The 22,409-nt window shown below is 46.3% G+C and overlaps 1 protein-coding gene across 1 annotated transcript in view; it reads left to right on the forward strand.

The window, feature by feature from the left end:
• Nucleotides 1–22,409, forward strand: part of FGFR1OP2 (FGFR1 oncogene partner 2) — a 51,099-nt gene that overhangs the window by 16,101 nt on the left and 12,589 nt on the right. Inside the window, exons 3-4 of the mRNA XM_033951173.1 lie at nt 9,579–9,696; nt 22,035–22,177. Coding sequence (XP_033807064.1) covers nt 9,579–9,696; nt 22,035–22,177 — 261 coding nt within the window. The remainder of the gene's footprint in view (nt 1–9,578; nt 9,697–22,034; nt 22,178–22,409) is intronic.

Raw genomic sequence — 22,409 nt, forward strand, 5'->3', positions numbered from 1 at the left:
ACAGAAAGTAGGCAGGATCCGGCAACGAGGAAGGCCCGAAGCAAGTAAAAGCAGCAAGTGTAGTGGTATACCATTTGAGGAAAAAAAAACGCACGGACATCGGACCTGATTCTGCTTGCTCTTTTTAAAGCTCCGATCCAAGCAACCTTGGTGCTTATTGTGGTCAGCCAGGAAGAATGAAATCAAAAAAGTTCAAGTTTAGTCAAGCTGTGATTTGAACTTTATAGGCTTTTTTTTTTTTTTCATACTTTAACTGGCAGGCAGAAGAATGCTCCATTTATTAATCTTGCAAAGTCTGATACAGGAAAACCTAGAAGTGCATCAGGATTTAAGGAGCTTGGGGTGTGCAAATCTACTTAATGCAGAGATTACAGTAAAACAAAAAGCACAGTTACTTACCGTAACAGGTGTTATCCAGGGACAGCAGGCATATATTCTCACATGTGGGTGACGTCATCTACGGAGCCCCGATGCGGAAGCATTTTCAAGCTAACTTGATTGAAGATTTAAGTTTGCTCTGCTGCTCCACGCATGTGTGCCTTCCTGCTCCACTAGGGGGCGCATCCCCTCGTGGTCTCCAGTTCACTTAACTAGCAAAGAAGCCAACCTCGGGGAGGTGGGCGGGTTGTGAGAATATATGCCTGCTGTCCCTGGATAACACCTGTTACGGTAAGTAACTGTGCTTTATCCCAGGACAAGCAGGCATGATATTCTCACATGTGGGTGACCTCCAAGCTAACTGAAAAGGGATGGAGGGAAGTTGGCAATTTAAGCAAATAGATTTCGCAAAACCGATTGGCCGAACCGGCCATCACTCCTGGACAGTGAGTCCAGACAGTAGTGGGAGGTGAAAGTATGAACCGAAGACCACGTGGCAGACTTGCAGATTTCCTCAATAGGTGTGGACCTGAGGAACGCTACGGAGGCTGCCATCACTCGGACCTTGTGTCCCGTTACTCGACCATGCAGTGTGAGACCAGCCTGAGCGTAGCAGAAGGAGATGCAATCGGCCAACCAGTTGGACAAGGTGCGCTTGGAGACTGGGTGACCTAACCGGTTTGGGTCGAAGGACAAAAACAATTGTGGGACTTTCCGGTGTGACTGAGTGCATTGGAGGTAGAAGGCCAACGCTCTCTTACAGTCAAGAGTATGGAGCGCCACCTCTCCGGGGTGAGAGTGGGGCTTGGGAAAAAATACAGGCAAGACAATGGACTGATTGAGGTGAAAATCAGACACTACTTTAGGCAAGAACTTTGGATGGGTGCGGAGTACCACCTTGTCGTGATGGAATACCGTGAAGGGTGGGTCCGCTACCAGAGCTTGTAACTCACTAACCCGTCGGGCGGAAGTGAGCGCGAGCAGGAAAATTACCTTCCAAGTGAGGAATTTTGGATGGCATTTGTCTAGGGGCTCAAATGGAGGTTTCATTAGTTGAGCCAGAACCACGTTAAGGTCCCAAACCTCCGGAGGGGGTTTGAGAGGAGGGTGGACATTCAGAAGACCCTTCATGAAGCGAGAGACTAAGGGATGGAGCGAGGGGCTGATGAAAGGCCGCAATTGCACTGAGGTGTACTCGAATGGAGTTGGTCTTTAGGCCGGAATGAGATAATTGAAGTAAATAGTCAAGGACCAGAGGGACGGGGACCGACACCGGGTCCTGGCTGTGGGCGGAGCACCAGGTTGAGAATCTGGTCCACTTTTGGGAGTAGCAGGTTCTCGTCGAGGTCTTTCTAGAGGCCTCCAATATCTCCTTGACTGATTGAGACATGGGGAGAGCAGTCAGGGGGAAAGAAACCAAGCATTCAGATGAAGAGATTGAAGATTGGGATGTAACAGCGAACCCTGACCTTGTGACAGTAGAGAGGGAAACAGAGGCAGAGGCAGTGGATCTCTGACACTGAGTTGAAGTAGAAGGGAAAACCAAGGCTGGCGTGGCCAGCGATGAGCAATCAGGATCAGGGTGGCTTGTACTGTTTTCAGGTGGACAAGCGTCCGCAGGATCAGAGGAAACGGCGGAAACGCGTACAGGAACCTTCCCTCCCAGTCTAGGAGGAAGGCGTCGGCCTCGAGCCGTTCCGGGGAGTACATCCGGGAGCAGAAGAGAGGCAGTTTGTGATTGTGGGGGGATGCAAACAGATCTATTTGAGGTGTCCCCCACTGTTTGAACACCTGTCGTAGGGTTTGAGAGTGCAGTGACCACTCATGTGGCTGGAGGAGGCGGCTGAGTCTGTCCACCAGGCAGTTTTGTTCTCCTTGTATGTACACCGCTCGAAGGAAGGTGTTGTTGGAGATTGCCCATTTCCAGAGGCGCAGGGCTTCCCGACAGAGGGACCAAGACCCTGTTCCTCCTTGTTTGTTTACATAGTACATTGCTACCTGGTTGTCGGTTCGGATGAGGACAACCCGGTCGTGGAGCAGGTGTTGAAAGGCTACAGCTGCGAGATAGATGGCCCGGAGCTCTAGCACGTCGATGTGACAGCGGCGGTCTACCGCTGACCACATCCCCTGCGTGCGTAGGCCGTCCAGATGGGCTCCCCAAGCGTACTCTGACGAGTCCGTGGTGAGTACCTTGCTATGATGAGGGGCGAGGAAGAGTAAACCTTTGGAAAGATTTGAAGAGTCGGCCCACCAGCGGAGCGATCTCTGCAAGAAAGGAGTCACTGTCACGGGACGGTCGATCGGGTCCCAGTCTTGACGCCATTGAGAGGCCAGGGTCCATTGAGGGATTCTCAGATGGAGGCGGGCGAAGGGTGTGACATGGACGGTGGAGGCCATGTGCCCTAGGAGAGTCACCATCTGTCGAGCTGATACCGAGGTCAGCAGAGAGATCCTTCGACTCAGACTTACTAACGCCTCTAGGCGCGGAGGGGGGAGGAAGGAACGGAGGCGAACCGTATCCAACGTGGCCCCTATGAACTGTAGGGACTGCGAGGGGCGTAGTTGGGATTTTGGGAAGTTTATTTCGAACCCCAGACTTTGTAGGTAGGTAACAGTCTGTTGGGTCGCTGAGATAACCCCTTCCCTGGACGGGGCTTTGATCAGCCAGTCGTCCAGGTAGGGGAATACCTGGAGGCCCTGGGAACGTAAGGTTGCTGCGACCACCACAAGGCACTTGGTGAAGACCCGAGGTGATGATGCTAGGCTGAAGGGGAGGACTCGGTATTGTAGGTGCCAGTCCCCCACCTGAAAACGCAAGAACTTGCGGTGAGCAGGGTGTACTGGGACATGTGTGTACGCCTCCTTCAGATCGAGGGAGCAGAGCCAGTCGCCCTCGTCGATCAGGGGGTAGAGGGTCGGTAGGGAAAGCATCCGAAATTTTTCCCGTACTAGGAATTTGTTGAGGCGTCTCAAGTCTAGTATTGGGCGTAGGTCTCCCGTTTTTTTCGGTACCAGGAAGTAACGGGAGTAGAAGCCCTTCCCCCGTTGGTCGGGGGGAACCTCCTCCACTGCCCTGTGGCGAAGCAGGTCTCGAGCCTCGGATAGGAGCAGGGGTAGCTGTGTCCGGTTGGGTGGGCAATTCCTTGGGGGGTTGTCTGGAGGAATGGCCCGAAAGTTGAGAGAGTATCCTGATGAGATCACGCCAAGGACCCATGCGTCCGACGTGACTTGTTCCCAGCGAGGGTAAAAGGCTTTGAGGCGACCCCCGATGGGAAGGAGGCCTGGGACTATGGCGGAGGGGGCCCGCCCCCTTCCGCGTATCCCGTCAAAAGGACGAGGATGGTTTGGTAGTCGCAGGCGGTTGGGACTTGGGCATGGCCCGGTGGTGGGCTTGCGGACGCCTGGGTGAGGCCGCGAGAAGGCAGGAGTGGATTTTTGTGGGTAGCGGCGCGGAGGGTCCCTATACGGCCTGGACGCGGGCGGTTTGGGCTTTTGTCGGACAAGGGAGGCAAACGAGCGTTCGTGTTCGGAGAGGCGTTTTGTAGCCGCCTCGATAGTGTCATCGAACAGTTCTTTTCCCATGCAGGGGAGGTTAGCCAACCGGTCCTGTAAGTTGGGGTCCATGTCGACCAGGCGTAGCCAAGCTAGTCGGCACATGGCGATAGCAAAAGCTGCCTCTCTGGAGGAGAGTTCGAAGCCATCGTAGGCCGCGTGGAATAAATGGAGGCGTAGGTTGGAGAGGGATTCCAAAAGTAGGCTAAAGACTCCTTGGCGGGAGGCCGGTAGGTCAGTCTCAAAGGCTCTCAGTAGTCCAATGAGGTGTTTGAGGTAGGATGTGAAGGTGAAAGTATAGCTTTGCACCCTAGAGGCCATCATCGCATTTTGATATAGTCTCCTGCCGAACTTGTCTAGGGTTCGGCCTTCTCGGCCTGGGGGGACCGCCGCTGAGACCCGGGAGGGGTGAGCCTTTTTTAAGGAGGATTCTACTAACAGCGACTGGTGGGAGAGCTGTGGTTGTTCAAATCCCGGAAAGGGTACTGTACGGTACTTGGCCTCCATTTTGGAGGGCACGGCTGTGACCATATAGGGGGTCTCCAGGTTCCTGAAGAGAGCCTGTTGGAGTATCGGGTTAGGCGGTAAGCGAAGGGACTCTCTGGGTAGTGATGGCATATCCAGTTCCGCTAGGTACTCTTTAGAGTATCTGGAGTCGGACTGGAGGTCTAAATTCAAAGCGTGGCCCATGTCCTGGACAAAGCGTGAGAAGGATGGTCGGGATGTTCCCGAGGCCCCGTGGGGGGTCGGTGAACGAGACCTCCGTCGGGTGGAGAAGGAAGGGGAGGCTTCCCTCGAGTAGCGAGGTTCCTGTTCCGATCCCAGCTCTGAGACCGGGGAAGTACTGTGAAAGCGTTCCGGGGTCGTGGATCTCCGACGTCTCGAGGAGCCTCTCGGAGACGATGCCGGGGTTCAGGGTACCGATCGATGTCGAATCGGTGACCTCGACCCGGATTCCCTTGGTGAAAGCCCGAAACCTCGGATCGGGGCCCCGGTCCGAGGGGGAGTTCGGAGGATGCGTGGGTTGGAGAGTGATAACTCTGCCACCTTCAGCGGTCCCGTACGAGGTGTAGGTGAACGGCCTCGTAGAGTGGGGGAACCCCGGGCCTTCTTAGAGGTACGGCGGTTCGAGGTTTCTGTTGGTTTAGCCCGACGTTTTGCCCTGTGGCGGTCTGTGGAGGGAGAGCGCCTCGGGTGCCTCGGCGAGGAGTCCGAGGAGGATGAGATGCGGCGAAGTTTGCGCACTTTTCCCCGAGGTGGCTCGACTCGAGGCTCAGGCTGGTCTGGCACATGCGGGGTCGAGGTCGAGGCAGAGGCCGGTTGTAGATGGGCCATTGCAGCGGACAGCTCCGACGAGATCATTGCTCGGAGTAAGTCCTGGAAGACGGGCACGGACAGCATTGAAGGCATGTCACCTGCCTCGGTGCACTCCACCGGGGGCGACCTCGTATCAGAGTATTCCCGTGTGGTGGAGGCACGGCCCGAAGGCTTGGAGGGCTTCGTCGGGGCTGTAAGCATGGGGCTTCCGCCATGCGTCGCCGGTGTCCCCGAGGTTGGTTTCTTCGCTGGTACAGAACCTGAAGAGGGGACTTACCCGGAGCCGAGGCTTTCTGTTGTCCCGAGGACTTCGGAGTCGAGTCTCGAGGCGATGCCGAGGTAGTCGGGGCCGAGGTCAAGGCCGGGGCCGACCTCGAGGCCGAGGTAGAAGGTTGGTCTGGGGCGAAAAGATCCGCCATGCGGGCTTTCCTTCGACGGAGGGCCCGGTTCTGGAAAGTAGCGCACTGGGGACAGGAGTCGGTTGGATGAGCGGCCCCCAGGCAGAGGATGCACCGGCGATGCGGGTCTGTGATGGAAAGAAGCCGCTCGCACCGGGTGCACTTTTTAAAGCCGGTCATAGGCTGGGACATAGAATCGAAAGTGGCCGCGGCTCGAGTAGCCACGCGGCCACGGGGACCCGGAAGCCTCCGGGTCGGTCAAACGAAGCAGGAATCAAGTTGAAGAAGAAAAAATTTTTGTGCACAGCGACTTAAACGATGAAAAACAAGAAATTCGTGGTGCTAGAAGGCAGTTGGGGCAGAGCCTGAAAAAACACGACTTCTAGGCTCAGCGGAAAATTTTGAACTGGAGACCACGAGGGGATGCGCCCCCTAGTGGAGCAGGAAGGCACGCATGCGTGGAGCAGCAGAGCAAACTTAAATCTTCAATCAAGTTTGCTTGAAAATGCTTCCGCATCGGGGCTCCGTAGATGACGTCACCCACATGTGAGAATATCATGCCTGCTTGTCCTGGGATAATCACTTTTCTATTTCACTGCAGCTCTACGAGGTTCTTTTGCCCTTAGCTATAGTCAAATGATGGATAGGAATATGTTTATTTCATTTAAGTTAAGGGAAAACAATATTTTTTCTGAGTATCCTTTAAATAATGGTTCACAAATTAATTCAGCCTGTTTTAAGGCTGGGTTTTGTTTTTCACATTATTGCTTCTGTTTTTATAATCCTTAAAAAAAATAAGGGGCAATTCTCAAAGTGGGTTCTTCCTCGTAGGCACCCTGAAACTGTACAGGGAACGCCTATTCTATAGCAGTGAATGGGCTCCCAGGTTCCATTACAGAATGATAGCATATAGCCTTAGATTCAGGCACCTTACAGTTAAAGCAGCCATAGAGCTGACGTAACTAAGCATGTCCACTTGTGGGAGAAATGATTTTATTTTCAGTTTAGTGATCAAAATGTGTCTGTTTTGAGAATTTATATCTGCTGTCTATATTTTGCACGATGGCCCCCTTTTACTAAATCGCAATAGCTGTTTTTAGCGCAGGGAGCCTATGAGCATCGAAAGCAGTGCAGGGCATTCAGCGCATCTCCCTGCGCTAAAAACCGCTATTGCGATTTAGTAAAAGAGGAGGGGGTATATTTGTCTATTTTTGTATAGTTGTTCCTGAGGTGACATTGCATAAAATCATCTGCCTTGACCTCTTTGAAAACCTGCAGAATATATATGGGGTGGGGAAGATTAGTGATAGAAAAATTGTATGAAAAATGACTATTTTCAATTTAGTGATCAAAATGTGTCAGTTTTGAGAATTTATATCAGTTATCTATATTTTGCATTATATTTGTCTATTTTTCTATAGTTGTTTCTGAAGTGACATTGCATATTTTAGTCATCTGTCTTGACCTCTTTGAAAAATGAAACAAATATTAATTAATATTTTCTCTGCTTACAGTGTGCTTTGTGTTTCTTTTAATTTTGTGGTTACCATAATGAATTAATATTATATACAGTAGTGTACATGAAAAATGAAAGGAAGAAATTGCATTACAATTAGTACTATTTACTATTATGATGGGGATGGGAGTTAGGGGTGTGCATTCCAGCTACTAGCACATCTTCAGAGAGGGCATTCTCTATTGCAGGAAGGACTGTGGAAGAAAGGAACTAGACTGAATCCAGAGATTGTGGATGATTTGTTGTTCATCCACGGGTTAAAAAATAAGGACAATTAAAAGTACAGGTTGTGTTTTGTTTTTGTATAGTTAACTAAGTTGTAAATTTGTAAAGAATGTTTCCTTTATACGTTAATAAATATAAGTATATAAAATCATACCTGTTTGAGGCTTTTATGCATGCTGCGGTGACGGTGACGGGGCGGTGAATGGGATGGCAGTGGCGGTGACGGGGCGGTGAAAGGGATGACGGTGACGGGGCGGTAAAGGGAATGGCGGTGACAAGGAGGTGCAGAGGATAGTCGGCCGGGGACGGGGCAGTGATGGGGACAAATTTTTTCCCCGTGTCATTCTCTAATTTATAGCATGGCCTCCACGTTGCCAAAGAAAGACAGAAATAATTGTGAGTGCCGGAGCCCAAGATGGCAGAGGCTGCGTCAACCACAGAGCCTTCAGTAGGCTCGGTGTGGACTTAGGAGGTATCTAAAGAAGTGGCAGTGTTATTGGAAACTTCTTGGGACACTAAATTTCAGAAGCTATTTGATTAAATTAGAGGCAGTCGACCATCACATGGAAAATCTTAGAATGGAGGGCGCTTTTCAAGTCTGCTTATCCAACACGGAGGATATGATACATGATTTCACCTGGGGCCAAGAGGAGCACGTCTGGAAAAATTGAGGAGTGCTTAGAAGACCTTGAAAACTGTTCCAGGTGAATAACCTACGACTCATCGGTATCCTCGAATTGATCCTTGACTCCGATCTGGGCAGTTTTTTGGAAGATTTGTTTTCCCGTTTTTTGAATCTACCTGCCTCAGATGGACCTTTTCAGATAGAAACGGCGCATCGGATGGGAATTAAGACTAGCCAGTGACCTCGAGTGGTAATTTTGCAGCTATTAAACTAAACTTTTCCTGTAGGGAAAAACTTTCTAAGCTTTCAGGATTATTCAGTGAAGAGTGTGGCACAGAAGCAGGAGTTCTCACCAATTTGTTCACAGCTTTTTCAACGGAAAATTAAGTTTGTTCTCTTATACCCAGCCAAACTGAGAGTTACTGACAATGGTCAGGTTCGTTGGTTTGACACACCTGCAGCTGCCAAGGATAACTTAGCTCCAATGTCTAATTCTTGATTGCTGCTGACCTCTAGTGACCACAGTGCTGTGAACCTGAGGCTTTGACATAGGGCATACAGTTCCCTTTGGGGTTCTTATATGTATTACCATTATACAAGGCACACTGTTCCTAGTGATGTGCTTGTGCATCGCAAGATCAGAGCAAGAAAAGTTTTTTTGGGGTTTTCTTATTATTTATTTGCTTTTTTTAGGAGCATGTATTTTTCTAATTTTGGAATGTTTACTTAAAGTTGATTGACTCCCAGAGATTTTACCTGAAATTGCAAGTGGTTTCTAATTGCTAAATGACCGGGAAATTTGCCCCTCTTTTTTTTTTTTTTTTTTTTTTCATTTTTATTTCCTTTTGTTCAACTCTACTTATGGGAGTTGGTATATTCTAGGGGGACTGCTACTTGTATAAAGTAGATGAGTTTACTAGATTTTTGCCTTTGGTCCCCTTCAGCTTTATTTGAGTGGGACTTAGTGCTGTTTTTTTCTGGGAGCTGTGAAGCTTTATTGATCTGCTGTAGGGAATGGGGGAATGATCCTCACCACTAGAGGTATTCTAGAAGGATGTTAGGTAGGGGGGTATAGGATAGGGGAAGGGCTAACACTCACGATTATAGTGTTAGGGGGTAAGAATGGGTTTGTGATGGGTGGGCTTAGGGGGGCTTCTGTCCGCTACAACTCTGTCACTTTGCTGGGAGAAACTTAACCTCGACGTATCTTTTTCAAAATGGCTGTACTTGTGACTGATCTCTTTGCTCAAGCTGATTTTCTATGGTGGAGGGGATGGAAAGCTGGGATGTCCACCCACCACTCAGTTTTCTTCTATGATTTGATTTCACGTTGGTTTTGTAAAAGGGGAGGTTAATGTCATTTCATGAACTTTTTTTTATCCTTCACCAATGTGGAATATTTGTGGTGATGTCCACTTTTTATGGGTTGTACTTAAAGCAAAAAATTTTTGCAAGGCAGTAGAAATGGAAGGTTAGCAGTCCTTATTCAAATCATAGTCACCTTGGCACTGAACTGCAAGGTAGTTGCGGTATATAAATGAATTGTTATAATTTTATTTCATTTCAGTACCAAGAAGAAATTCAAGAGCTAAATGAAGTGGCAAGACATCGACCTAGGTCCACACTGGTTTTAGGTATTCAGCAAGAAAATAGGCAAATTCGGGAACTGCAACAAGAAAACAAAGGTGAACATATGTCATAATGTTGATTATGTTTCCAATCGTTTCTTCTAGTATATCTACTACAATCTCCTATACAAAGGCTCACTTTAGATCAAGAAGATCTTTACTTAGTAATATCAGGAATAAAGAAACAGGTCTCAAGTGCCCACGGTCAGTTACCAGAATTAATCTTGGTTAATTGGCCCTTCGTGTGGACTATTATTGATCTGAGTCTTTCCCTTTTATTCGTAAATTTTTCATGTTTATTTTATTGCTGTTTAAACCACTATTTTGTTACTATTCTTTATATTCGATAGTGCTGTATAATATTGCTATATAATACTTAGCTCAGTCCTTAGCATAATACAACGCTCAGTCCTGAAGAAGCTCTCAGTACTATACGAGAGCGAAATGGAGACCCTCCGTCACATGGAGCAAGCCGGGCGATACATAACACCCGAGCTAAGTATTATATAGCAATATTATACAGCACTATTGAATATAAAGAACAACAGTAACAAAACAGTGATTTAAACAGCAATAAAATAAACATGAAAAATGTACGAATAAAAGGGAAAGATTCAGATCATTGATAGTCCACACGAAGGGCCAATTAACCAAGATTAGTTCTGGTAACTGACCGTGGGCACTTGAGACCTGTAGTCTTTATTCCTGATATTACTAAGTAAAGATCTTCTTGATCTAAAGTTAGCCTTTGTATAGGAGATTGTAGTAGATATAATGTTGATTATGTTACCATAAAATATGTTTGATAAAAGAAATGGTTCTTCCATTAGATTTTTGATGCTTTCAGAGGTGTGTTTATTAATATGAACTACTATTAAAGATGTGTTATTTGACTGTGAACCACAGTTATTAATAAGTAGGTCAAATTGGACCTGTGGTAAGATAGCACATTAGCAGTAAAATAACACGTGTTAACAGTAGCACATATTACTAGCACATAGCACACCTCAGTCTCAACTTATTCTGCAATATAGGATGAATAGAGTTTGAGCTGTGAAAGGCTGTGTTTTTTTTTTTTAATGAAATGAGGCATTGCATTGTATTTTCCGACTCCAACAAACATTAACAAAATTAAACAAGACAGATCTGCATAGAGGTGCACTCCAACTGCACATTAGAAACTGTGGAAAACATTTCTGTAATAGATGAGAACAAGGAATGGACAAATATGCAGTGTACACATAAGACTAAAATAACACTGTCTTCTCTATTGAGCAGGGTAGCCCTAGTAGTTAAAATGATTATGCTTCCAGAACTGTTGTACTCTTTACAAATGGTAAAATTTTGAATTACCAGGAAAGATGAAGCTTCATAATGGAGAGCCAAGCAGGCATAAATAAGTTTTATATAAAGCTAACAAAGAATCAACATTGGGGGTGGGGGGGGCAGCTTCCCAATATGCAGTTGTACAGTGTGGCTACTTTGGTTAGGTGGATCGATGAAATGCTACCACTAGACATACACAGCACTGTATATCAAAACATAGAAGAGAGAATCCCTGTTCAAAAGAGCTTATAATCTAGTCAAGACAGACAAACTAGAAAAGATGTGTCGATACACAATGCTCAGGGACCTACAAGTATGCACCCGAATTTCTTTGGTTAGACTGTGCGCCTCTCTTCTCATTTTTTTAATGCACTTCATTTTTATTCTAAACAGAATGTTTTTTTTTTTTATTCCTTAGGAATGGCATGGGTTCCAAACTAGGTGGGGAAAAATGGGTATATTCTATAAAAATAAAGAACAACCCCAATTCTATAGTAGGTCACGGAGGCATGATTCAGAGATGAAAGGACAAAGGCTGTCGCTTTATATAGGACAGCTTGCAGAATCAGAACAAAGAAGGTTCCTTTCATTCCAACAGGTTAAACAGAGATGGGACCTGCTCAATCATTGCTTGTTTCAATATTTTCAAGTTTCATTACTTTACTTTTTCTGTAAAAAGTACACAGGCAAAGTCTATGTTCACTTTGTAGATAAATTGTTCATGAAGGTACAGTTAGCTAAATGGCATAAACTAAAATCAGAACTATGGCCCACACCTTATTTGAGTGGACTACCAAAGTTCTGGGAAACAGTTGTAGAAGATAGCATGTACTGAAATGAGTGATTTCTTTTTGATGTACAGCTCTCCCTAGAATGGATATAAAGTGTACGTAATGGCCCTATTTAGACTGCGGGAGGCAGCCTGGCTAATGTTTCATAGTTTTATTTAAATTTTGATTAAACGCTTATCCAAAGGTACAAAGCGTTGCACATAATAATTTAAAATAGCTGGGGAACAAACATTTTAGATAATAAACATGAACAAACATTACAAACATACTAGTAACATGAAAACATTGGGTAAAAAATGGGAGAACCACAATTTTTTTTTTTTTTAAAAAGAAAACAAATAAGGAAAGTACAATAGGGAAGGGAAATGATTTAATTCATGAAAAAGTAAGTAAGATCAGTTAAAGGCATCTTTTTAAGAAGCAAGCATTATCCCAGGACAAGCAGGCAGCATATTCTTTACTCATGGGTGACGTCACCGACGGAGCCCTCGGTACGGACCTTTTTAACTAGAAAGTTCTAGTTGGCCGCACCACGCGTGCGCGAGTGCTTTCCCGCCCGACGGAGGAGTGCGTGGTCCCCAGTTTCTTCGTTTCCGCGGAGCGAAGAAGACGCGTGTGTTTTTCAACGGCCATTGAACTCACTTTTTTGCCTTCCCGCTCGCGAAATTTTTTCCATTTTCTTTTCATTTTACCTTCGGGTTTCTTTTTCTTTGATTTATCAAAAAAAAAAAAAAAACCTTTATTTTTTTAACCTTTTTTCGTCTTTGCCCCGGCGGGGCCTGTTGCCATTATACAGGCCTCGGGGTTTGATTTTGCGGAGGCTGTTTTTCCCTTCATGCCCCCGCAAGCCGGTTTTAAGAAGTGCAAGGAAAGTACAATAGGGAAGGGAAATGATTTAATTCATGAAAAAGTAAGTAAGATCAGTTAAAGGCATCTTTTTAAGAAGCAAGCATTTTAGGCTATTCTCTGCAAGTTTTGTTTGGCTCTGAGGAATAGGGGGAGAAAATTCCAGATTAATGGGGCAGTGACTGGAAAAAAGAGAGTACGATGAGTACCAATTATCTTTAAGGATGGAACATTGAGGGAATGTTTTGAGGCAGATCTTAAGGTTCTGGGAGGGTAATACGGAATTAATAATCTGTCTAGAAATGCAGGAGTATTGGTCTGTTCAATGTTAAAAGTCAAAAGTGCAATTTTGTAGGTGATCCGCTGTAAGACAGGTAACCAATGAGCTTTTTGTAATAAAGGGGTGACGTGATCAAATTTTCTGGAACCTGAAATAATTTTGACAGCAGTATTTTGTATGAGTTGAAGACGTTTTATATCTTTTAGACACAGCTCTTTATATAGTGAGTTGCAATAATCCATTTTAGATATAACAAGAGAATGAGTTAATACTGTAAGAGAATTTACATCAAGAAGGGGGACCAGGGATCTAATCATCCTAAGTTTATAGAAACAGTTTTTGATCAATGCACTAATCTGGGGACGAAATGAAAGTTTGTTATCGATAAGGACACCTAATATTTTAGTAGAAGTAGTTGATTTCAGTGGGACGTTGTCAATAGAAACCGGAGTGATTAATTCTAAACCTTCTTTCCATGGAAAAAAAACTACTTGTTTTGGAAATGCTTAGTGAAAGCATGTTCACGTTTAGCCAATCATTAATTTTTGCCAATTTAAGATCAATGGTGGAAATATCATTATCCCAGGACAAGCAGGCAGGTATTCTCACATATGGGCGACATCATCGACGGAACCCGGATGCGGACGCCTCGCAAGCAGACTTACTTGAAGAAACTCAAAGTTTCAAGTTGCCCGCACCGCGCATGCGCGAGTGCCTTCCCACCCAGCATAGGGCGCGTCTCCTCAGTTCTCAGTTTTCCGCGGAGCCGAGAAGTCCATCTTTGACTCTCTGCATTTAACTTTGTTCACTTTGTGCCTTCTCTCAACCGCGGTTTGTGTTTTTTTCTTCACGAATCGCTGTTTTATTTTAGTTAAAAAAATTTTTCTTCTTCCGTTCGTTTTCCGGGATGCAGCCCGAGGGCTTTGATTTTGCGGTGGATATTTTTCCATCTATGTCCCGGCCTGCTACAGGCTTCAAGAGGTGTAGCAAGTGTCAGCGCGCGATCTCTCTTATGGACCCTCATGGACGCTGCCTCAAGTGCCTTGGGCCGAAACATCATCCTAGTTCGTGTCTACCTTGCCAAACACTTTAGCCTCGTGCTTTCAAGCGTTGTTGCATTCTGGTGGACAAGCTTTTCAAGATGGAGTCTCCTACTGATCCCTCGACTTCGAAGGTGTCTTCGGCCTCGACTTCCATCGAGGCTCCTTCTGCGCCTACTGCTTCCACCTCGAGCCTCATCAGACCTTCCGCGTTTGTAGCGGCTCTTGCTTCGACGTCATCTGCTGTATCTTCCCCTGTTTCCTTAGGTCAGATAGCTCAGCAGTCGGTTCCGCTAGTGGTGATTAAAGTGTCCAAGACTCCTAAGTCAAAACACACTCACACTACCTCGAAGGAACCTCCAGCCAAAGCAGGTGGTCTGGTTTCAGACGCGGATCCATCCTTGCCGGCTTCTTTCCAGACCATGTTAGAGAAGTAGTTTATTCAGTTCCTTACTAATATGGGACCCAAACTGCTTCCTCTTATCCAGCCTGGGCATTCAGCAGACTCCTGCGAGGTTGAGCCGCTTCCTTTGCCCCAGTCTGAACTTACACACTCTTTGCAGGGAGCAGAGTCTCTGCGAGTGTCTGGTCTGCCATCCAAGGACGAAAAGCAAGGAGTAGATTCTTTGTGAGTGCCTCAACGAGAATCCTCACACAAGGAGCAGAGTCTTTGAGAGTGCAAATATATAACTGACCTTTTCGTCTTCTCAGCCAACAGACACAAGAGAAGCTCACATTCCAACTTCGTTTCCCCCCCAGTGAGAGGTTATAAACTGAAAAAACACCATGAACATCTTCTCTCGCACCAAGCAGCATCATGGGGTAAAGACCTAGAACAATTGCTTTCGACCACTACTTATGAGGAATTTAGGAAACGTCTGAAAACACACCTGTTCCTAAAGTATCTAGACAACTGATCCTCTCTTCTCTCTCCCCTCTATAGTGATTAACTTGTTCTATTGATCACTCTCTCCTCAAAAATGGATTTCCTGTTCTATTAACCCTCTTTCTTCATCCCCTCTTAAAATCAATCAATTTTTACCTTTGCGTAATCTTTGTAAACCGCATAGAACTTCACGGCTTTGCGGTATATAAGCTGTTGTTGTTGTTGTTATTATTATTATCTGGTTTTAAATCTGTTGGAACTCAAAGTGATTTTCAAGGCTCTCAACGCTTTTCAACATCTTCCCGACCAGGTAGTCCTCATCCGGACGGACAACCAAGTCGCCATGCATTATGTCAACAAACAAGGAGGGACGGGATCTGCCTCCCTTTGTCAAGAAGCTCAGAAGGTTTGGGACTGGGCAATCCGCCACAACACCTTCCTCAAAGCTGTCTACATTCAAGGGGTGAAGAATTGCTTGGTGGACAACTTGAGTCATCTTCTGCAACCTCACGAATGGACTCTCCATTCCTCGCCTCTTCATCACATTTTTTCACAATGGGAATAGACCTCTTTGGGACTCCCCACAACTTCAAACTGCCTCAGTTCTGCTCCAGAATATATTCTCCTCACTGCCTCAAGGCAGATGCTTTTCTTCTGGAATGGACGAATCTCTTCCTCTACGCATTCCCTCCATTCATTCTCATTCTCAAGACTCTGGTCAAGTTGAAGAACGATCATGCCACCATGATTCTGATCGCTCCTTGGTGGCCTAGACCACAGTTCTTCAACCGCCGGTCTGCAGGAAATTTTTGCCGGTCAGCGCAGGGCCGGCAAAATTGACTTACTTCAACTTCCTGCCGGTCCGCGCAGGGCCAGCAAGATCAACATCTGAAGTCTGCGCTAGAGAGCTGCACGGGAACGGGGACGACGGGCATCCCGCGGGTTCCCCCTTCGGGTCACGGGAATCCTGTGGGGACGCCTCCGAGGGTTGCGGGGTTCCTGCGGGGCTGGATGTACTCAGTCGCGCGGCTCTTCTCCCTACCTGCTCTGCTTGCAGCACAGAGTCAAACGGAAGTCTTCCCATGTCGGCGCTAAAGTCGGAGGGGAGGGAGGGCTTAAACAAAGCCCTCCTTCCCTCCCTCCAACGTCAGCGCTGACGTCGGGAAGCTTCCGTTCGGCTCTGTGCTGCAGGCAGGGCAGGAAAGGAGAAGAAGAGTAGCCTCGCGGCTCGAGTGGCGTACCAAGGGAGGGGGGGCGGTCCGCCCCAGGTGCAGCACAGTCGGCCAGGTCCCCTTACTTTTGTGGCGCTTCCCCGACTGACAACAGCCCCGGTCCGACAAACCTCCCTGCCCTGTAGCCGCAAATCTAAATTACCTTCTTACAGCAGCTTTAAGAAGGTAATTTAGATCCGCGGCTACAGGGCAGGGAGGTTTGTCCGACCGGGCCTGTTCTGTTGTCGGTTGGGTGGGGAAGAAGCGCCACAAAGGTAAGGGGTAGGGAGGAAAGGTGGAGTGGAGAAGAAAAGACGCTTAAGGGAAATGGGTAAAACTGAGGGGGGAGAAGGACGCTGAAAGCACTGGGGAAGACAAAGGGGTGGAGAAGGACGCTGAAAGGCCATGGGGAAGGCGGGGTGGGAGAAGGACGCTGAAAGGCCATGGGGAAGACGGGGTGGGGGGAGAAGGACCCTGAAAGGACATGGGGAAGACAGAGGGGGGGAGAAGGACACTGAAAGCACATGGGGAAGACAGAGGGGGGAGAAGGACACTGAAAGGACATGGGGAAGACAGAGGGGGGAGAAGGACACTGAAAGCACATGTGGAAGACAGAGGGGGGAGAAGGACACTGACAGGACATGGGGAAGATGGGGGGGAGAAGGACGCTGAAAGGAAATGGGGAAGAGAGAGTGGGGAGAAGACGCTGGCAGGGAAGAAGACAGAGATGCCAGACTATGGGGGGAGCGGAGGGAAGAAGATGGGTGCCAGACCAATTTGGAAGGGGGGAGAAAGGGAGAGGCACAGTAACAGAGCAAATGGAAGACGCAGAAGGAAGAGAGACAGTGGAAGGAAGGAATTGAATGAGAACATGAGGAAAGCAGAAACCAGGCAACAAAGGTAGGAAAAGAATTCTATTTCTTTTTTTTTTTTTTTTTGCTTCAGGATAAAGTAGCATATTAGTTGTGTTGATAAAAATTTATACACATTAGAGGCTCTGGTAGAAACCCGTTTCCAAAGTATGTATTCTTCCCAATTAATATTTCCAAATTAATAAAGTCTTTTTGCTTATTTGTAAATGGGTTTCTACCAGAGCCTTTAATTCAGTAGCTTAATTAAATGAAATAACTTTCTGAAGTTTATAGGGACGGGCGGGGATGGAGGGGATTTCTCGCGGGGACGGGTGGGGACGGAGGGATTCCTCACAGGGACGGGTGGGACTTTGGCGGGGACCGGTGGGATTTCTGGGTGGGATTTCTGTCCCCGTGCAACTCTCCAGTCTGCGCTGGGCCGGAGAGATCTTGGGGAGCCTCCGACAGTGGCTTTCTCCCCTCTCTGCAGCTCTCCTTTACTTCCCAGCGCAGCGATTCACGAAGGCAGCCTCGGGGCTTTTGCTGAGTCGCGGCTGCCTCTGATGATGCAACTTCCTCTTTCCTCAGAGGCGGCGCGACCCAACAAAGGACCTGAGGCTGCCTTCCTGAATCGCTGCGCTGGGAAGTAAGAAGAGCTGCTGGGAGAGGAGCAAGCCACTATCAGAAGCTGCTGGGCAAGGGAAAAAAAGGGCTGCTACTGGAGAGGGAGAAGGAGAAGAAGAGATGCTTCTGGGAGGGGAGGAGGGAAAGGAATCTGGGAAGCTGCTGGGCAAGGAAAAAAAGGGACAGCTGCTACTGGAGAGGGAGAAGAAGGAGAGATGCTTTTGGGAGGGGAGGAGGGAAAGGAATCTGGGAAACTGCTGGGCAAGGGAAAAAAGGGACAGCTGCTACTGGAGAGGGAGAAGGAGAGATGCTGCTGGGAGGGGAGGAGGGAAAGGAATCTGGGAAGCTGCTGGGCAAGGGAAAAAAGGGACAGCTGCTACTGGAGAGGGAGAAAGAGAGATGCTTTTGGGAGGGGAGGAGGGAAAGGAATCTGGGAAACTGCTGGGCAAGGAAAAAAAGGGACAGCTGCTACTGGAGAGGGAGAAGGAGTGATTCTGCTGGGAGGGGAGGAGGGAAATGAATCTGGGAAGCTGCTGGGCAAGGGAAAAAAAGAGACAGCTGCTACTGGACCTGGAGGGAAGGAGAAGGAGAGATGCTGCTGGGAGGGGAGGAGGGAAAGGAGTCTGGGAAGCTGCTGGGCAAGGGAAAAAAGGGACAGCTGCTACTGGAGAGGGAGAAGGAGAGATGCTGCTGGGAGGGGAAGAAGGGAAGAGAGTTATTGCTGGACAAGAGGAGGGAAGGGAGAATGAAAAAAGGAAGGAAAAAGCTGGCAGAGAGATTAGAGGAGGGGAAGGGGAGACACAGGCATGAGAAAGTAGAGAGATTGATGATAGGAAGGGGTCAGCAGAAAAATAAGCAGAGAGGGACAACGATGATAGATCTGGTGTAAGAGATAAAAATGAAGAGAGCAATTATTAGGATTAGGATTTTTATATACCGCCTATCAAGGTTATCTAAGCGGTTTTTACAATCAGGTACTCAAGCATCTTCCCTCTCTGTCCCGGTGGGCTCACAATCTATCTAACATACCTGGAGCTACGGAGGATTAAGTGACTTGCCCAGGGTCACAAGAAGCAGCGCGGGGTTTGAACCCACAACCCCAGGGTGCTGAGGCTGTAGATCCAACCACTGCGCCACACACACTGGAATGAATCATGTAAAAAGGAGAGAGGGGTACAAGCTGGATGGAAAGGGGAGAGGGGCATAGAAAGAAGACAGATCCTATATGGAAGGGGGAGAGGACAGACAGTGGATGAAAGGGGCAGATGCTGGATTGAAGAGACAGAGAGGGCAGACGCTGGAAGGAAGAGAGTGAAAAGAAGATTGAAAGCAGAAACCAGAGACGACAAAAGGTAGAAAAAATAATTTTATTTCTATTTTGTGATTAGAATATATCAGATTTGAAATATATATCCTGCTAAAGCTGGTGTTAGACATAACTGGGGACTGCAAAACCCAGGAAGTGCTTCTTTAGCTTCCAGCTGGCTTAGGGCACTATCTGACCAGGGGGCAGTTGCCCTAGTTGCATGATATTTCTGTGTAGCATTCTGTAATAATTTGGCTTGTTCAGTTTTCTTGATAGTAGAGGGGATATTTGTGAAGGGGAGGGCAGACAGAGGTTTTGTTGATCCTTGCTCTGAATTATTTGTATTTATAAAATGACAATTGTACAGAATATTGTTTTTTTTTATACTTTAATAAAATACATTCAATATAAAATCATAACTATCTTTTTCCTTCTGCATTTCTCTGATTGTTGAGATTTTTTGCCTTGAGGAAGATTCACTCATTCCAACCATACCTTAATTCCAAAGCTTCAGGAAAAAAGAAAAATAGTAGAAACCATTATAAAAAAATAAAATTACAGAACACGTAAACAAACATGATTTAATGGGACAGAGTCGGTATGGGTTCAGCTAGGGGAGGTCTTGCCTCACCAATTTGCTGTATTTCTTTGAAGGTGTGAATAAACTTGTGGATAAAGGTGAGCCAGTTAATGTAGTTTATCTAGATTTTCAGAAAGCTTTTGACAAAGTTCCTCATGAGAGGCTCCTGAGAAAATTAGATTAGAGTGAAATAAGAGGCAGTGTTTTGTTGTGGATTAGGAATTGGTTATCAGACCTAAAACAGAGAGTAGGGTTATGTAAATGGCCATTTCTCTCGATGGAAAAGGGGAAATAGTAGAGTGCCAAAGGGAATTGTACTGGGGCTGGTGATTTTTAACCTATTTATAAATGATTTGGAAATTGGAATGACGAGTGAGGTGATTGAATAGTGTATTGTCATCTTCAAATTTAAAGTTGTTAAAACACATGCGGAATGTGAAAAATTGCAGGCAGCCCTTAAGAAATTGGGGAAACTGGGCATCTAAATGGCAGTTGAAATTTAGTGTGGACAAATGCAAAGTAATGCACATTGGGGAGAATAATCCAAATCATAGTAACCAAATGCTAGGGTCCATCTTAAGGCTCAGTGCCCAAGAAAAAGATCTAAGTGTCATTGTAGACAATACGCTGAAACCTTCCACCCAGTGTGCAGCAGGACGCTAAAAAGCAAACAAGGTGCTAGGAATTATTAGAAAAGGGATGGAAAATAAGATTAAGAATGTTGGAATGCAATGGTGTGACCTCACTTTGAGTATTGCATTCAAATCTGTCGTCGTATCTCAAAAAAGATATAGCAGAATTTTAAAAAAGCTCGGAGAAGAGCGACCAAGATGATAAAGGGGCTGGAACTCCTCATATGAGGAAAGATAAAAAGGTTAGGGTTCTTCAACTTGGAAAAGAGATGGCTGAGGGGAGAAACAATTGAAGTCTACAAATTCCTGAGTGGTATAGAATGAGTATTTCCAGTGCAGGAGGGACAGGAGTCCTGACTAATAGTAACATAGTAGATGACGGCATATAACGACCCGAATGGTCCATCCAGTCTGCCCAACCTGATTCAATTAAAATTTTTTTAATTTTTTCTTCTTAGCTATTTCTGGGCAAGAATCCAAAGCTCTACCCGGTACTGTGCTTGGGTTCCAACTGCCGAAATCTCTGTCAAAACCCATCTACACCCTCCCAGCCATTGAAGCCTGGAAGCCCACTTATTGTTCCAGTAGGCAGAGCTACACCTACAGGCGATCTCCTCAGCACACGTAGTAGGAGTGGACAATGTCTAAGCCGATTACCTCAGCAGGCAGACCTTAGACCTAGGACAGTGGATGTTATTTGCAGCAGCATTCCAGTCCATTATGCTTCGATGTCTAGGTCAATGGGGTTGGCCAACTTTTGATCTGTTGGCTACAGCGAGGAACAAGAAGTGAACCGGTTCTTCATTTGAAGATCTGAGGCTGGAAGTGAAGGCCTAGACACCCTAGTCCAACCTATGGTGTCTATGGTGCATCCCACTGTATGCAAACATATCTCAAATATATTCATTAGTGATGTCCTGAAAACTGACCAGTTTGCAGCTCTTCGTGTCTGTTTGATACCCTTGGTTAAGATAATGCTAAAAAAATGTATTTTATTTAACTTGAAATTCCATAAATCTACTAAATGTAGATGCATGAAAAGTTATAGTTAACAAAAAGTTAAATATGTTTACTTCTTAGGAAAGGGGGTGGGTTTGATATCAGTTTTGTGGTCACAATCGACATGGTTTACATATTAAACTCGTACTAGTTTTATAGCACATTAACGGGTGCTAGAATAGATTTGTAGACTTAGGCATTTCTTTCTGTCTGTCTGTCCCCCCTGTCCTGCAGCACCCCTTTCCTGCTCCCCCTGTCCAGCAGTAGCTCTTCTGAAGCCCCACCAGGCCCAATGGGGGGGGGAGATCCGTGGCCGGCTCTCGTGCCATTTACACCCTCTTGTGCGGAAAGTTTGCTCCCAGGTTTGTTTGGATTTTTTTACCTTTCCCTGTCCTCCCAGCGCTGTGAACTTTTTTGTCTGAACTGTCCATCTTTAGCACTGCCGGGGCGGTCGCACTCCCCCCCCTCGCAGCGTCACCGAGGGAGGGCAATGTTGAAACTGCTTTAGGCAGAGTTCTACTCTACTGCACATGCGACGACACGGATCACAGAGCACAGTGCACGGAGGCACGAAGATTTAAGTGTGCATGCGTGCTAAGAGTTTTATTATAGCAGATACAAGTTCTTATGTACCTGGGGCAAAGGAGGGTTAAGTGATTTGCTCACAGTCACAATTTGTTGCAATGGGAATCGAATCCCGTTCCCCTTGTTCTCAGACCACTGCACTAACCGTTAGGCTACTCCTCTCTTACAGTGGCCCAGATCATAGTAGTTCATTCCGATAGTGTCTCACTCTGCCAGAGGCTTTCTAACACCTCCAATTTTGGTCTTGCACCCTAGTATTACAAAACTGCAACTACTTCTATGTCGAAAAAATTAATTTTTGAATCGTGTATGTGAGATTTGGTGTATACATTTAAATTTGAAGATTTAAGTGTTAACATTTTCAATATTGCATCTGTGTTTTTGCTTCAAATTCACATAGATATATGTATGATGTAAAATTTTATTTCTTAAAATTAGAATTGCGAACATCTCTTGAAGAACATCAGTCTGCTTTGGAGCTCATAATGAGCAAATACAGAGAACAAATGTTCAGGTTGCTTATGGCTACCAAAAAAGATGACCCAGGTATACTTATGAAGTTAAAGGATCATCATTCCAAGGTAAATCCTTTTTTTTGCCTTTAAAAAAAAAATGTATAAAGGTATTAGATTATCACTGTGTTGTGATGAAGATAGTCAATCAAATGATAACCATATTTTTCGCTCCATAAGACGCACTTTTTTTTCCTCCAAAAAGTGGGGGAAATAAGGGTGCGTCTTATGGAGTGAATATCCCCCCCTCCCCCTGTACCTTTTTTTTTAACTTCTGTTGATCCAGCGCTGTATTGGCAGG

Source organism: Geotrypetes seraphini, chromosome 7, assembly GCF_902459505.1.
Source record: "Geotrypetes seraphini chromosome 7, aGeoSer1.1, whole genome shotgun sequence".
Classification (NCBI taxonomy): Eukaryota; Metazoa; Chordata; class Amphibia; order Gymnophiona; family Dermophiidae; genus Geotrypetes; species Geotrypetes seraphini.